General features: G+C 42.0%; 1 protein-coding gene across 8 annotated transcripts in view; it reads left to right on the top strand.

The window, feature by feature from the left end:
- Positions 1 to 15,940, top strand: part of POLA1 (DNA polymerase alpha 1, catalytic subunit) — a 559,576-nt gene that overhangs the window by 107,681 nt on the left and 435,955 nt on the right. For all 8 annotated transcript variants that reach the window (XM_034433156.3, XM_087871335.1, XM_087871332.1 and 5 more), the window contains exon 26: positions 3,045 to 3,167. In XM_034433156.3, the coding sequence (XP_034289047.2) occupies positions 3,045 to 3,167 (123 nt within the window). The remainder of the gene's footprint in view (positions 1 to 3,044; positions 3,168 to 15,940) is intronic.

The following is a 15,940-nucleotide window of genomic DNA, read 5'->3' as shown; positions in this document are numbered from 1 at the left end:
ATGCTGGCGATCTGGCTGACAATCACAAAAGGTGATCATATGACCTTGGGATATGAGTCATAAATATGAGTCAGTTGCCAAGCATCTGAATTTTGATCATGTGATCTTGGGAATGGTGCAATTGTCATAAGTGTAAAAGATGGTCGCAAGTCACTTTTTTCAGAGCTATTGTAACTTTTTTTAAAAAAGTTTTTAAATTTTTTTTCCATACATACAAATTACATCTTTTCAGAACAGAGCTTTGATCCAGTCATCAATTTGTTCAATTTTTTGTCATCTTTAACAAAATTTTATCTATTCTATTTTGCCATAACGCTTATTTCTTAATCTTAAATCACATATTCATCTAATACCATCTTAAAAAAATTAATACATATTTACTTAATCAAAACAATTACCCTCCTATTAACCCACCTTAAATCTTAATTCAATTAATAACTCATAATATATTTCAGTACTTCAAACATATTTATATTTCATGATGCTCATTAAATCCTTATTCCATTATTACTTTATCAAATTTAAATCTTATATTTAATCTTAAAAATATAGAAATTTAACATTTAAACATAGTTCTTAATTCAAATAATGCTATTTAATGCAATTTCCCAATTATCCTAAATTCTATCTATTAAACCATACCATTTATATAACACCAATTAAGTAATTTTTGTTTATAAATCATAATCATATATTGTTTCAATTTTCTTTTCTTTTTACTTAAGTAAAAAATGTTCAAATTATTACAATTGTTATACATATTTAAGCAATATCCCAATTATTGTAGCTGTCAATTTTCTAATTTAACATTTTCTTTTATCCTTTCACTGTTAATTCCAATATACTAATCTTTATTCCGCTGTTAATCCCAGTGTGATCATCTTTATTTTTCTCACTGCTAATCCCAGTGTAATCATCTTTGTTCCACTGTTAATCCCAGTGTAATCATCTTTATTTTTCTCACTGTTAATCCCAGTGTAATCATCTTTGTTTCACTGTTAATCCCAGTGTGATCATCTTTATTTTTCTCACTGCTAATCCCAGTGTAATCATCTTTGTTCCACTGTTAATCCCAGTGTGATCATCTTTATTTTTCTTACTATTAATCCCAGCATAATCATCTTTAACTTTTGTAAATATATTATTAAAAGTATTCAAATTATAACAATTGTTATAATTTTCTGAAGTAGTACCTTCTAACATCTTAATAAAAAATTGGTTCATTATGTCCATTGCTATATTTTCTTTTAATATAGTCTAATTTATCTATATTTTAGCTTCAATCCGTATTTTATTTCTAAAATTAATCTCAGTATAGTCATTTTATAAATCCAGGTCCTGGACTTTTTAAATTTCCTTAATATTTTCCAACCTTTTATTATTTTATCATTCACTGTTAATCCCCATATAATCATCATTTTATTATTGTTAATCTCAATATAATCTCTAGAGCCCTCCTTTTTATTATTACTATTCACATGTTCAATTATTAATTCAAATTTATTCACAATGTCTTTATCTTCTTTATGTCTTATTTCTCCATCTTCATTTTCTTATGCACTCGTGTATACTCCATTTCAATTTTTATGTCCTTGATTTTTTGTCCTTTATGCAACATTATAGTTATTTCTCTTATTTCCATTCTCCAAGTCAAATAATTATTCCAATTATACAAGTTCCGTTATGTTCCCTTCTGTTTCTTTTTTTTATTCCTCCAAAAGTCAAACCTCTTGTAGACAAGAAAATCCTCCTCCATGAATTCTCACAGTTGTTATCTGTAAAGTTCACAATTTTCCAAAACAAAGAACCAAGTTGCAATGTTCCTTTTTACTCCAGATGGTGTCTCTCTGCAATCCACAATTTCCAATTGCTTAACAAGTATCCATTTTGTTGCAATTACATTGTGATCTTACTTAGCTTCTCTTTTCCTTTTTCTTGTTCAGTTTAAAAATATCAGATCATATTTAAAGTGCAGTCCAAATTAAAATAGTTCTTCTCACTTCTTTTTTCCTTTTTTCCCTTTATTTATACATCACTTTTTTTCCTCTTTTTAAAGCTTATTATCCATTCTTTTTGTATTTCTCACAATTTAAAAAAGGAAGGGGAAAAAAAGGATCTCTTTATTTCTTTCCAGTCCTTTGACCATATCTAATTGTTTAAAGTTTCCAAATAGTTTGTTCAAAAATCAATTTTCAATTGGATTTTTATATCTTCAAACTTACTTTTCAAAATCTTCTCCGCCCCCATGCTCCTTAGCCGCTATTACACATTAGGGGTCTAATAATTGTAAGATGTTTCTCTTGTTGTTATTCAAGCCTGAGTTGGCTGTCACTCACCTGGCTTCAAAAAGACTCCATTCCGTTTCTTTCTTCTCTCCAGCTCTATACTTAGTCTGGTTGTCCCAGCTTCGTGGCAGCCGCCATGGCTGCCGCCCCCCCCCGCCTACTCACAGAGAGTTCCCTCTGACCTCCGAGGAACTTGCCTGTTCCTCTCGGTCATTCAAGGTGCCTCTCTTTCTTCCCCGTCCCTACAGGACAGTTCCGGTCCGAAGACCCATCAGCAGCAGTTCGGCAGCCGGGGTTTTCGTGGCGCTCATCGGAGCCCGCTAATTCCCCGACTGTCTCGCTGCGACACCAAACCGGAAATCCTCAGAACTATTATAACTTTGAATAGTCATTAAACGAATCATTGTAAATTGAGAACTATTGAGTTGTATTTGACTCTAATCTAAATATAGTAAATATGTGGTACATATTTTTTCTCTTAAAAAACTAGCTTGCTTAGGCCAGGGATATTTTTAAAAACCCTGAAAAATAGACAGTAAAAGTTATCTACTATGGTTTAAATGTTCTGTTTTATTAAATTGCTGCTGATTTTCTTGAATGCCAAATGTATAAAAACAGGATGGAAATGACATTTAAAAATTTTAAAATATGGTTCTGTATTCTCCGGGATGTTCTTCCTTATTAGCTTGCTAATTACTTTAACCAATTAAAAGGACAAAATAATTTTTAACTGATTATGATAGTTGTTTGTTTTTTCAGTATGATATCAGGCAGAAGGCACTGAAGCTTACAGCTAATAGTATGTATGGATGCCTGGGATTTTCCTACAGTAGATTTTATGCAAAACCCCTTGCTGCTTTGGTGACTTTCAAAGGCAGAGAGGTAAGTCAACAATGATCAGTACTGTGATCAGTACTTCCCACTCACCAAACACATTTGGGTAACCATTAAAAATAAACTATGATAAAAGAAAAATAAATAAAACAGCACCAGAGACAAATATCATGAGCTCATATAAACATATTGTTCTAGTACTTTTGGGAAGAATGAGATCTTCAAGGCCTCCCTAAAGGCTGGCAGGGTTGTAGCATTGTAAGCAATAAAACATGTCAGGCCTCCAAATATTAGGTAATATCGATTTGAAAATGTTTTTTATCAATTCAATTAATTTGAATTAATTTTAAAATTCTGTAAATTAAGAAATAGATAAAATTTGTTGCAGAAGGATTGCTTCCTGAAAATATGTGACACAAATACCGTGTTTCCCTGAAAATAAGACCCTGTCTTATATTCTTTTGAACCCTGAAATAAGAGTTTGGCCTTATTGCCATGCGCTCAAAAGCCATGCGCTCAAAAGCCGATAGGGCTTATTATCAGGGGATGTCTTATTTTGGGGAAAACAGGGTATAAATTGCTACTTATCTGGTATTAAGACTAGCAAAAAATATTGCTGTTTAGTTTAAGAATGGGCTTGATCATTGAAGCTGTTTGATATGAAATTCTGCATGAAAAAGGAAGTATTTCACCAGTATACTATATAATTAAGAAATGACATTTGATGTTATCTGATATGGTATACCATTAGCCTAGATACATTAGGACTAGAGCAAAGATTATGGTTAAGAAGAACAGCCTTAAAAATTTTCTATAGCCATGGTGCCAGTGATGGCGAACCTTTTTGCTGTTGCATGGCAAAAGCGGGGGGAGCACGGGGGTCACTCACACGTGTGCCCACATCCATAATTCAATGTGTCCTGCGCATGTGCGCATGACCCCCCCTGCGCTCCCCCCACTTTTGGCATGCAATGGCCCGGTGGGCCCGGTAGGACTATTTTTTGCCCTCCTCAGGCTCCAAAGCCTTTCTAGGAGCCTGGGGAGAGCGAAAACGGCCTTCCCCACCCCCCAGAGGCCCTCTGGAGGCTGGAAATGGCCCATTTCCCGACTTCTGGTGGGCCCAAAAGGCCCGAAACCTGCCAGAGCTGAACTAGGGCAACGCTCGCATGCCTACTGATATGGCTCTGCGTGCCACCTGCGGCATGTGTGCCATAGGTTTGCCATCACGGTTCTAGACTGTCACATGATTAAGTAGGTATTAATCCTCCCAGAAAAGAATATGGAGTTCTGACTCCCTATGGACTTACGTTTTGTTTGTTTGCTTAACTAAAAAAGTGGGCTAGGAGAGGGTTTAACTTTCTTCATCCAATGTGATAGCTCTATCCTCAATCAACTTGTTTTTATGTAATTAAAACAAAGCAGTCATTTCAAAGGTGGTTGGGATGCTGGGAAAGACAGCATTAAATCATTATTGGAACAAATTTTTCATTAAAAAAATTAAGAGACACAAATTTGACATCAGGACTTAACAAAAGGAGAAAGTAGTATAAGAACATTTCAGTCATCCAGAAATATTCTATGGCAGACTCAAAGTAATTTCTTTAGAAAAAGGGACTTTGAACTATTCAGTGGTCTCTTCCATCAGAACATATGATGTGATATATTTTTATAGGGGGAGTAGATAAATTTCTTTTCGGAATACAAAATGCTAAGTCAAGCACTGTCTTACTTAAGAGTAACAGCTGGTAATTCCTTCTTTTTTTAAATATCTTATTTATAATATTTATAGTAGATCTGATTAATATTAGTCATATTTTAGCTCAAGATTTTCAGACCAAAATGGAAACTTTTTTGAATTTGTATTTTGAGGCATTTAACTGATCGATTTCTGTGCTTTGAACTTACTTCTAACCATGGCACATCATTTGGTTATGTCAAGAATGCTAAGTAAGTACTTTCATAAATGACATTTTAGCCATAGGAAGTAGATATAAGAAGAAAAGCTCATTTCTCAGATCGAGCCTGACTAAGATAAACAGTGTTCACAAATGTATTATTGGTAAGGATGGGACCTGTGTAGATATTTGAAAGGAAGTATCAGTTCAATCTTGACTTGCTTTAGAAAGCATATGTAAACTATAACTGACATATAATTTTCTACAAAATTATAACTTAATAGACCTAGTGAAACCAGCGTATTTAAATATGTTTAATTATTAATTAATTATAATTATTATATAATATATTACTATTGCCACCAGGAAATTTTTCTGAGCTTAATGCTGAGCTTTATTCTTTCTTTTCTGTTTTTTGAAGTGTTTTCTGCTGTAAAAATGAAAAATAATAGGTTTTTGTTTCAGCCCTGGTTTGTAATAATTTGATAATATACAGTATATCAATCATAAATAGTCGATGTATATTGTATATATTGTTTTAACAGAAATTCAAATGGTAATTTGATAGTAGTATAATAATTATTTACCTTTTCACTAGATGGCAATAGAGTTCTTGTATTCATTGAAAAATTAAAGATACTATAAACTTTTAGTTTAAATTATATTTAATTTTAAACATTTGTGCAAATTCACACATTTCCTGCATAATTGTGTACTATAAAAATAAAGAGTATTATTTTTTAATTTACTGAAAGTTAATTTGGTAAACTCAACTAATAGATTAAAGAAATTTATAAGAACTGCGAGTATCTTATTTTTCACATATTAATATTTTAGATAACTTTGATGTTTAGTTCTCAGAAATAGCAGACGTTCTATATATTTCTAGCTCTTATCACTTAAGATTCTATGGAGCATTCAGTTTCCTAAGGTGGAGTGTTCAGTCATGGAAACTTATAAGAAATGACTGCCAATACTTCATTATGGAAACTAATTCCACAGAGTTTTGCAAAACATGAAGTCATTTAAAACAAAGCTTCTTACTTTTGGTGAGCTGCTGTTTATGTGTTTGGTGCCACACATCTAGATTTTTTGAACTGACACTTTAAGAGTATTAAAGAATATACGTATTTTACTCAAATCCTACCATTTAATAGCATGAGCTGTGGTTTCTTTGATATGTATTGAATGTCTAGAGGATTTGTATAAAGCATTTAAAAAACTATAGCATCTACCTGGTAAGAATAAACCTATTAAGACACTTTCTATTTGGAACTACCCTGTTATAGGATAAATCCTAGCTGGAGAAAGAATGGCGGGCTTATTTCTGTTACCTATGATTCTTAACAGGGTAGATTTTCCTTAAATTAAGGCCTGTCCAAATTAAAGATACAATCCTAACTAACACTGACAAGGGTTAGAATAAGGCTCTAGTCATTGTTTGCTGCCTGCAAACAATGCCTCTTGAAGAAGAGGCAGAATATCAGAGGGTGAGGTACTCATTTTCATCCAATTCTGGGAAGATGTCACTATCTGGCACTTTCCTAAGGATGGTTCTAAATTATTTCCAACATGTGGAATCCTATGCAAAAAAAACCCATTCCTTTTCTTTAGGACCCAATGGGATTTGAATTAAGCATAACTCCAGCTACCTAACATTTTGGCTGCTTGGTTACTTAAGATTGGCTTCCCTGGTTGGCTTCTCCCCAGTACAATAGAGGTAGTTGACTATGTAGTCTGATTAAGAAGTGAAGCCAAGCAACCAATCCCACGTCTTATTTTGTCACTGTGTCTTTGGTGATTGGACTGGCAAATTATGGATCTTTTTATGTGCGTAATGTTCCACAATGATATAAGCAATCACAGTAGTTTATATAATTGATGCTAGAAAATGAGTAGACATAAATAGATTTTAAAAGGAAAAATGTATTGATCAATAAATCTTTTTGTTCTATTATTATACTTAAGCAAATTGTATTTAGGGAATAAATAGCATACAGTACAGTATGAGCAAGGTGAATACATGGAACTTGACTGTTGTGACAATTTTAGATATTTTAGATATTTAATTAAATATTAAATTTAATTTTATTTGCTATAGAGAGTAATTTTAAACCAGATAGTATCATGTACAGTAAAGTACTGTCCAACTGTCCAACATCTCGGATAGTTGAAATTTAAGGATTCATTCGGTGTTGTAAAGTTCAGCATATTGACTTATGCTATATTTCTCTATTAGGATTCCTTCCTTCCTCGCTCCCTCCCTCCCTCTCTCCCTCCCATTAATGTTATCCTGAGCATATAACAAACGTTTAAATATATATATTATGACCAATTAAAACTGAAAGTTGCTACCAAAGACACTATTCAAATACATTAACCAGGTAGGTTCAGTTGCTTTCCCGATCCCTTGTTCAGGAAAATAGCCAGTTCTTCAAGGCTTTCTGTAAGGTGAGCAGAGTTGGACCAACCAAGCTTTGGATGATAGTGTCTTTCAGAGGGCAGACATAATTACAGAAAAGGCATGCTTCCTGAGTTCCAGTAGTTGATAATTCCTGATTGATGGGACCTAGTGCATGCCCCTCCTGCCTGATCTAGTGGACAGATATAAACAAGATAAGGTGGTTACGCAAGTATGTTGGCCACATGCCATGTAGTCTTTATAAATAATAACTAGCATCTTGAACTTGGAAACAAATTGAAGATGAGTGTAGAATTCAGAGCAAAGGTTAACATGGGCAGAATGTGGCGTACTCATTGCTTGCACTGCTGAATTTTGGACCCTTAGAAGCTTTTGGATGTTCTTTAAGGCAGCACCATATACAATAATCCACTCAGGAGCTGACCAAAGCATGGCTATCCATGTATAGTGCCTCCTAATCTAGAAAAGGTTGCAATTTGGCACATAACACAGAACAATGCAAAGATTTGTATATGGCTGACACCTACTCTTTGAACAGAAACCCCAAGTTCAGGAGAACTCAAAAACTGAGTACTAGTTTTGTTCTGAGGTTGTACAAGCCCAGCCAGAATTAAAGATAGAAAATCACCAAATCTAGGAGTTCCTAAAATCCAAAGCCTGTAGCTTTAGAGCATTTCCTAAACCAATTCTTGGCTTGTCCACCCAACTGCACTGGAAACAAGCCACCATCACAACGGAATAAAGTGGTTGCAATTTCTTTAATTAGGTTCGGCACAGCAAACACAGGCAGGAGAAAGGCGCACAAGCGGGAAACAAGGTTTAAAGTTAGTGCTACACGCAATCGCAGTGTAGCGCCTTTTATATACGCAGCAATAAATCAATTGGCAATCAAACAGTTAACATCACCCCTCCTTCCCCTAGCTGGCCTGTAGGAGGAGCGCAATAAACCAATTTGCAATCAAACAGTTAACATCACCCTCTCCTTCCCCTAGCTGGCCTGTAGGAGGAGCACAATAAATCAATTTGCAATCAAACAGTCAACATCATCCCTCCTTCCCCTAGCTGGCCTGTAGGAGGAGCATGCCTCTGTTACATCACAAGGCAGCAGCATCTGCATACTCCACGCCCCCTGATCTCCGATGAAAGCGTTTGCTTCGTTTTGTGCGCGAGTGGTAAAGACTTCTCAAACAGCTGATGACACGCCCCTGGAGAGTCCAGCAGCTCGCCCCCTCCTCATCGTCCTCCCCATTGATGGCGAAACCCAACCGAGGCTCGACAGGCGGCTCCTCTCTACCAGGAGTCCACCTGCAGGAAACAAAATAAAGATGTTAGTATAGCAACCGTTCTACCCACTGGGACCTGGTTTATTTGGATATTTACGATGATACCGACGGAGCAACCAGTCGGCATGAATGTCTGGAGCTGCCACCCAAGACGCTTGTGCAAGTGGATAACCCTTCCACCGTACTAAGTACTGTAACCTGCCTCTACGTAGACGTGAATCCAACACTTTATCTATCTCATATTGATCTGAATGACTCGGTCCCGGGAAAACAGCCTGATGTGCGGGTCTTTCCTCCTTGACAGGTTTAAGGAGGCTGCTATGAAAAACAGGATGTATTTTTCCTAACAGTGAAGGTAGTTTAAGCATGACAGTGACAGGGTTGATCACACGTGTTATAGGAAAAGGACCTATGTATTTGGGACCTAGTTTCCTACTAGGTAATCGTAATTTCAAGTATTTAGGTGATAGATACACGTGATCCCCTACAGAAAACGGTTTTGGGTCAGCTCTTTTTTTGTCGACATAAAGTTTGTATTCATTTGCTGCTTTTTGAAGCGCCGTTTTTACCGCTGGCCACGTTTGTCGGATCTTGTCGGCCCAACCGGAATGTGTAGATACACCTGTAGCTGGAGGTTCTACTTCAGATATGGCAGGGAATTCTCTTCCATAGATGATTTGGAAAGAAGAAAATCCTGTGCTACGGTGGCTGATGTTATTGTACGCGACTTCAGCGAACGGGAGTAAGGTGGACCAATCAGTTTGCTGATACGAAATGTAGCAACGTAGATATCGTTCCACAGCGGCATTAGCCCATTCGGCTGCTCCATTTGTACTGGGATGGAAGGCTGAACTTAATCCTTGAGTAGACCCTATCCTATGAATGAAAGACCTCCAAAACTTGGCGGTGAACTGGACACCCCGATCTGATATAATACGCTTCGGGACCCTGTGAAGGCGGTAGATATGTTGTATAAACATGTCTGTTAATCATCGGGCAGATGGTAAACTCCGACAGGGTATAAAATGCTCCTGCTTTGAAAATAAGTCTACTACTGTCCAAATAACGGTATGTCCATTGCTGGGCGGAAGGTCCACTATAAAATCCATCGCCACCTCCTCCCACGGACGACTAGGATCAGCCACCGATTGTAATCGACCGAGTGGTTTCCCTGACCATGGTTTTGCTGCCGCACATGTTGGGCACGTTTTTACGTAACGTTCAATTTCACCACGCATTCGTGGCCGCCAAAATTGACGTCTAATCAGGTGAAGTGTTTTAAGGAAACCATAGTGACCTGCTGGTTTGGCATCATGGCACCGGCGTAAGACTGTAGCCCGAAGCAGTTCTGGAATGTATAAACGATCCCCATTCCACCCTAATCCATCTTGTAGGACTATTGACGTTTGGTTTTGATTTAACCACGTATCCTGGCTGATAGCTATCCGAAGATTCGTTAAGAAGGACTCTTCTTTCCGTAACACTGCTGCAACCGCATGCCCACTCTCAATGGGTGGTATAAGAGATTCCACTACTTCCTCGCGCTTACTGTTATATTGTGGCATATGAGAAAGTGCGTCGGCGAGGAAGTTCTTTCCTGCTGGCACATATTTGAGCCTGATCTTCAAAAATATTGTGCCCAGCGTAGTTGCTTTGGAGACAGACGTCTAGGCATTTGTAATGCCTCTAAATTTTTATGGTCTGTCCATACTTCAAACGGGATAGTAGCCCCTTCCAGGATGTGACGCCACATAAGTAGAGCCCAACGGACAGCGAAGGCCTCCTTTTCCCAGATCGCCCACCCTCGCTCTGTGGTGTTTAATTTGCGTGATGTATAAGCACAAGGGCGTATCCTATCCTGTTCATCTTTTTGCAGCAACACAGCTCCCACAGCAACGTCACTAGCATCGGCTTGAACTATGAATTCACAAGACAGATCAGGGTGTTTAAGTACCGGTTTAAGTCTCTGGTGAAAAGATATTTCAACTGTTCAAACGCACTTTGACATTGAGCTGTCCATTGCAATAACTGGTTTGGTCTTTGTTTTATCACAGTGGATTTAGTGCGTAACAGGTCTGTTAACGGTAGTGCTATAGCGGCAAATGCGGGGACGAATTGGCGATAGAAATTCGCGAAACCAAGGAAACTTTGGAGTTGTTTCCTGGTTTTCGGCGCTTGCCACTCAACTATAGCTTGGACTTTACGTGGATCCATTTCTATCCCGTCGCTTGAGATCCTATACCCGAGGTAATCTATTTTTGATTTATGGAACTCACATTTCGAGAGTTTTATAAACAGTTTAGCAGCTAACAACTTCTCTAAGACCTGACGGACTAACACGACGTGTTCTTCCAAGATGCGCGTATATATTAGAATGTCGTCTAAATAAACAAGAACTCCTCTATACAAATGTTCATGCAAAACTTCGTTGATAAGCTGCATGAACACTACTGGAGGGCCTTGAAGTCCAAACGGCATAACTCTATATTGGTAGCTACCAAGAGGGCAGTTGAAAGTGGTCTTCCATTCATCGCCCTGTTTGATACGTACTTGGTAGTACGCTTCTCTTAAATCGAGTTTTGTAAAGACCCGTCCTGTAGATAGCGCAGCTAACAAATCCTTTATAAGCGGAAGGGGGTATAGATGTTCTATACACACTACGTTCAAACCTCGGAAGTCAACACATAAGCTGTCTATCTGGATCCACGCCAGTCCGGCTTCAGGCCTGGGCACAGCACGGAAACGGCATTGGTCGCGTTGGTGGATGATCTCTGGAGGGCTTGGGATAGGGGTTGCTCCTCTATCCTGGTCCTATTAGATCTCTCAGCGGCTTTTGATACCATCGACCATGGTATCATGCTGCGCCGGTTGGAGGGGCTGGGAGTGGGGGGCACCGTTCTACGGTGGTTCTCCTCCTATCTCTCCGACCGGACGCAGTCAGTGTTGGCAGGGGGGCAGAGGTCGACCCCGAGGCGCCTTGTGTGTGGGGTGCCGCAGGGATCGGTCCTCTCACCCCTTCTGTTCAACATTTATGTGAAGCCGCTGGGCGAGATCATCCGTGGCTTCGGGGTGGAATTCCATCAGTACGCTGACGATACTCAGTTGTACATCTCCACCCTAGGCCATCCCAATGATGCCCTTGAAGTGATGTCCCGGTGCTTGGAGGCCGTGCGGATCTGGATGGGGAGTAACAGGCTTCGACTCAACCCTTCCAAGATCGAGTGGCTGTGGCTTCCGGCGTCCCGATATAGCCAGCTGGCGCCATCACTGGCTATTGGGGGCGAGTTATTGGCCCCCAGGGAGAGGGCTCGCAACTTGGGTGTCCTCCTGGACTCACGGCTGTCTTTAGAAGAGCATATGACGGCCGTAGCCAGGGGGGCTTTTCATCATGTTCGCCTGATTCACCAGTTGCGTTCCTTTCTGGATCGGGACTCCTTACGCACAGTAACTCAGGCACTCGTCATTTCCCGCCTGGACTACTGCAATGCTCTCTACATGGGGCTCCCCTTGAGGTGCACCCGGAGGCTCCAGCTGGTGCAGAATGCGGCTGCGCGGGGGATTATGGGAGCGAGAGGGCGCTCCCATGTGACACCTCTCCTGCGCGAGCTGCATTGGCTCCTGGTAGACTTCTGGGTGCGCTTCAAGGTACTGGTTACCACCTTTAAAGCGCTCCATGACATCGGACCTGGGTATTTGCGGGACCGCCTTCTGCCGCCAATAGCCTCCCACCGGCCAGTACGCTCCCACAGAGAGGGACTCCTCAGGGTGCCGTCAGCTAGGCAGTGTCGGCTGGCGACCCCCAGGGGGAGGGCCTTCTCTGTGGCAGCACCTGCCCTTTGGAACGATTTGCCCCCGGAGATACGGAGGATATCAGATCTCCGGGCTTTTCGCCGTGCCCTAAAAACTTTTTTCTTCCATCAAGCAGGCAGGGCTGGCGTGAAACCCCCCCCCCCATTTTTGAGATATTAGATTGTTTAATGGGTTTTAGTCGTAAGGTTCTTAATTTTCGGCCAAAGGGTATAATTCTTTTAAATTTTTAAATTTTGTATTGGATGTTTTTTACTTGGCTGTGCACCGCCCTGAGTCCACTAGGAGAAGGGCGGTATACAAATTTAAATAAAATAAAATAAATAAAAAATAAATAACCGAACCCCGCCGTCCTTCTTCTCCCTGAAGAAAACTGGGGCGGCCATCCTAGATCTACTAGGGACGATGAAACCTCTAGCTAAATTTTTGTCGATATATTGTCGTAACTCGGTTAATTCTTGTTGGGTCATGGAATACATTCGAGGTTTCGGTAACTTAGCCCCAGGCACCAACTCGATAGCGCAATCCGTAGTCCGATGTGGGGGTAGTACTTCGCATTCCTCTTCACTAAATACGGCTGAAAGGTCTTGGTAAACAATAGGAAAGTCCGGTGTATGCGGTATCCTCTGTGGAGGCACACCTATTGTCCTGTCCCTCACTCGACTGTCCCACTGAAGAAGCAGGGGATGGGACAGCAGGTCCCAAAGGGATTCTAAGCTTACGATAACCCCCCTCCCACCAGATGTGAGGCTGCCATTTATCTAACCATGTGAGACCCAGAATAACTGGTTCTATCATTTTTTCAACCTCAATAAACTGGATGGACTCTTGATGTTCACCTATCGCCAGCAACAAATGTTCGGTTACGTGGTTAGCAGGCGCCCCCCCCCCCAATAGCGACCCTTCCATCTGTTTGAACTTCACAGGAACTTTTAGCTTTTTTATCTGTAAGCCCAGAGTATACACCACACTTCTCCGCACCAGACAACGGGTACATCCAGTGTCTATTAAAGCACCATTCTGAAAACCCGTTGTGCTTCGGGGATTCCTCAGCACCACAGGTATGACAAAAGGGAACACAGTTTTACTCACCATAGGGTCCTCCGGTTCGTCATCATCACTGTCGCCCGATACCACCGGGAATTTCCCCGCCACAGTGGTTGGTGTAATATCACGAGCCTGATGGTCTACGACGAACTTTGGTCCTTGAAGTGCTTGTGTACGTTCTTGTGGCTGCCGTGGTCGGCCTCTGGCCGCTACCTCCGTAGCCAGCTTTTGGGTCTGTACTCGTAACGGAGGTACAGGGCATTCAGCCGCTCTGTGTCCTACCTGATTGCAGCGAAAACAACGAAACGCTGGTCGCTGAGACCTTTCAGGTGAGATGACGCTGGGCAGAAGTACTTGAACCCGCGTGGTTGGCGGCTTTTCTGAGGCCCTCTCCGTGGGAACCCGTCTCTGTCCCACATTAACTTCTGACCGAGGCCTAAACTCCTGGAGGGTAATGTCCAGTTCAATAGCGGCTTTAAAGCAAACAGCTAGGCGCGGAGCCAGGCCTCGGTACGCACAGGCTTGACGTAACTCATGGTCCAACCCCATCCGAAATTGCTGGACTAGCATCCTTTCGGGCCAGTCCCTTAAACGGCTAGCAATTTTCCGGAAATCACATACATAGTCTTTTGCAGGAACACCCCGCTGTTTGAGGGCTACAAGATCTCCTTCCACGATTTGTACACTGGAGTCATCCTCAAAAGCAGACCGGAGAGCTTCTAAGAACCTATCCACGTCCACCAGTTCTCTAGCATGGTTGTGATGTAATCCCGCCACTCAATCTGCTGCATCGCCGGTTAACACAGCCGTAATGGCTACCACCATGGCCCATTGTGATGGATACCAGCGACCATACTAGACCAGTCTAGATGACTGACCACCTGGCTTAAGAACAACGCCACACGGTTTGGGCTCCCGTCAAATGTGGCTTGCAGTGCAGGAGGGCCCCAGATTGGAGGTGGTGCCCACATCCCAGGAACTGGGATCCATGCTGGGGATGGTACGGTCTGTTCTCCCCATCTCTCCTCAGGTCTCCAACGGGCCTCTGTTCCCCCACAGGACGTTGTGCCCTCCTTCCACCTCCTACCTCTCTTCTGTTCGGTGGTTGTTCGGAACCCCTGGTGCTATCCTCCCTCTTAGGCAGGTGGTAGTCCCGGTCTTCGATCTGGCCCTTTCCTTTTCCTGTTTCCTGTTCCCTTCGGAGTTTGGGGCTAGCAATGCGAAACCGAACCTCTGACCTGGAAAGGCCCTCATCCTGCCAAGACATGCCCTGTAACGGCTCCGCCCCAGTGGCCCAGGGTTGCCAAGATGGGGCGTCCCGGAAACTCCCTTCTCCAAACTGGTCTCTTCTGGCATCCATAGCACTGGGTTCCGGACCTGTAGTATCATAGCCCCAGTCCGCCTCCTCGTCGTCGGTCCAACGTCTCTCCCGCCAACCTCTAAATGATGGACCCAATGGGGGGGTAGGTGGCCATTGGGACCCGGTATGAGTAGAACTTGGCCACCAGCCCCCACCGGAAACCTGTCCTGAAGGGCGTAGCCCTTGACTCTGCGCACCAGCCGTCTCCACACAGTCCTCCTCACGTAGCTGGCGCAGCTTGGGTCTGACCACCGGTTGGGGAGGGGTTGCGGTTTGTAGCTTCTCCTCTTCCACAACGACCTCCTCCACGTCAGCCTCTCGAGGGGCCTCCAACTCCGAATCACCTAGCGCCGTCCCTTCTGCCATCTCTGACAGCCTTTCTCACTGGACCGCAGCTAGGGAACGTAAGCAGTTGAAATTGGTGGGTGGGGGAGCGCTAACTTTCTCTCGGCTTGTCCACCCAACTGCACTGGAAACAAGCCACCACCAGAATGGAATAAAGTGGTTGCAATTTCTTTAATTAGGTTCGGCACAGCAAACACAGGCAGGAGAAAGGCACAAGCCGGAAACAAGGTTTAAAGTTAGCGCTACACGCAATCGCAGTGTAGCGCCTTTTATATACGCAGCAATAAATCAATTGGCAATCAAACAGTTAACATCACCCCTCCTTCCCCTAGCTGGCCTGTAGGAGGAGCGCAATAAACCAATTTGCAATCAAACAGTTAACATCACCCTCTCCTTCCCCTAGCTGGCCTGTAGGAGGAGCGCAATAAATCAATTTGCAATCAAACAGTCAACATCATCCCTCCTTCCCCTAGCTGGCCTGTAAGAGGAGCGCGCCTCTGTTACATCACAAGGCAGCGTCATCTGCATACTCCACGCCCCCCTGATCTCCGATGAAAGCGTTTGCTTCGTTTTGTGCGCGAGTGGTAAAGACTTCTCAAACAGCTGATGACACGCCCCTGGAGAGTCCAGCAGCTCGTCCCCTCCTCATCGTCCTCCCCATT

Source organism: Pantherophis guttatus, chromosome 5 (assembly GCF_059756535.1).
Source record: "Pantherophis guttatus breed Tessera chromosome 5, ASM5975653v1, whole genome shotgun sequence".
NCBI lineage: Eukaryota > Metazoa > Chordata > Lepidosauria > Squamata > Colubridae > Pantherophis > Pantherophis guttatus.
This window is presented reverse-complemented; position numbering and strand designations above follow the sequence as displayed.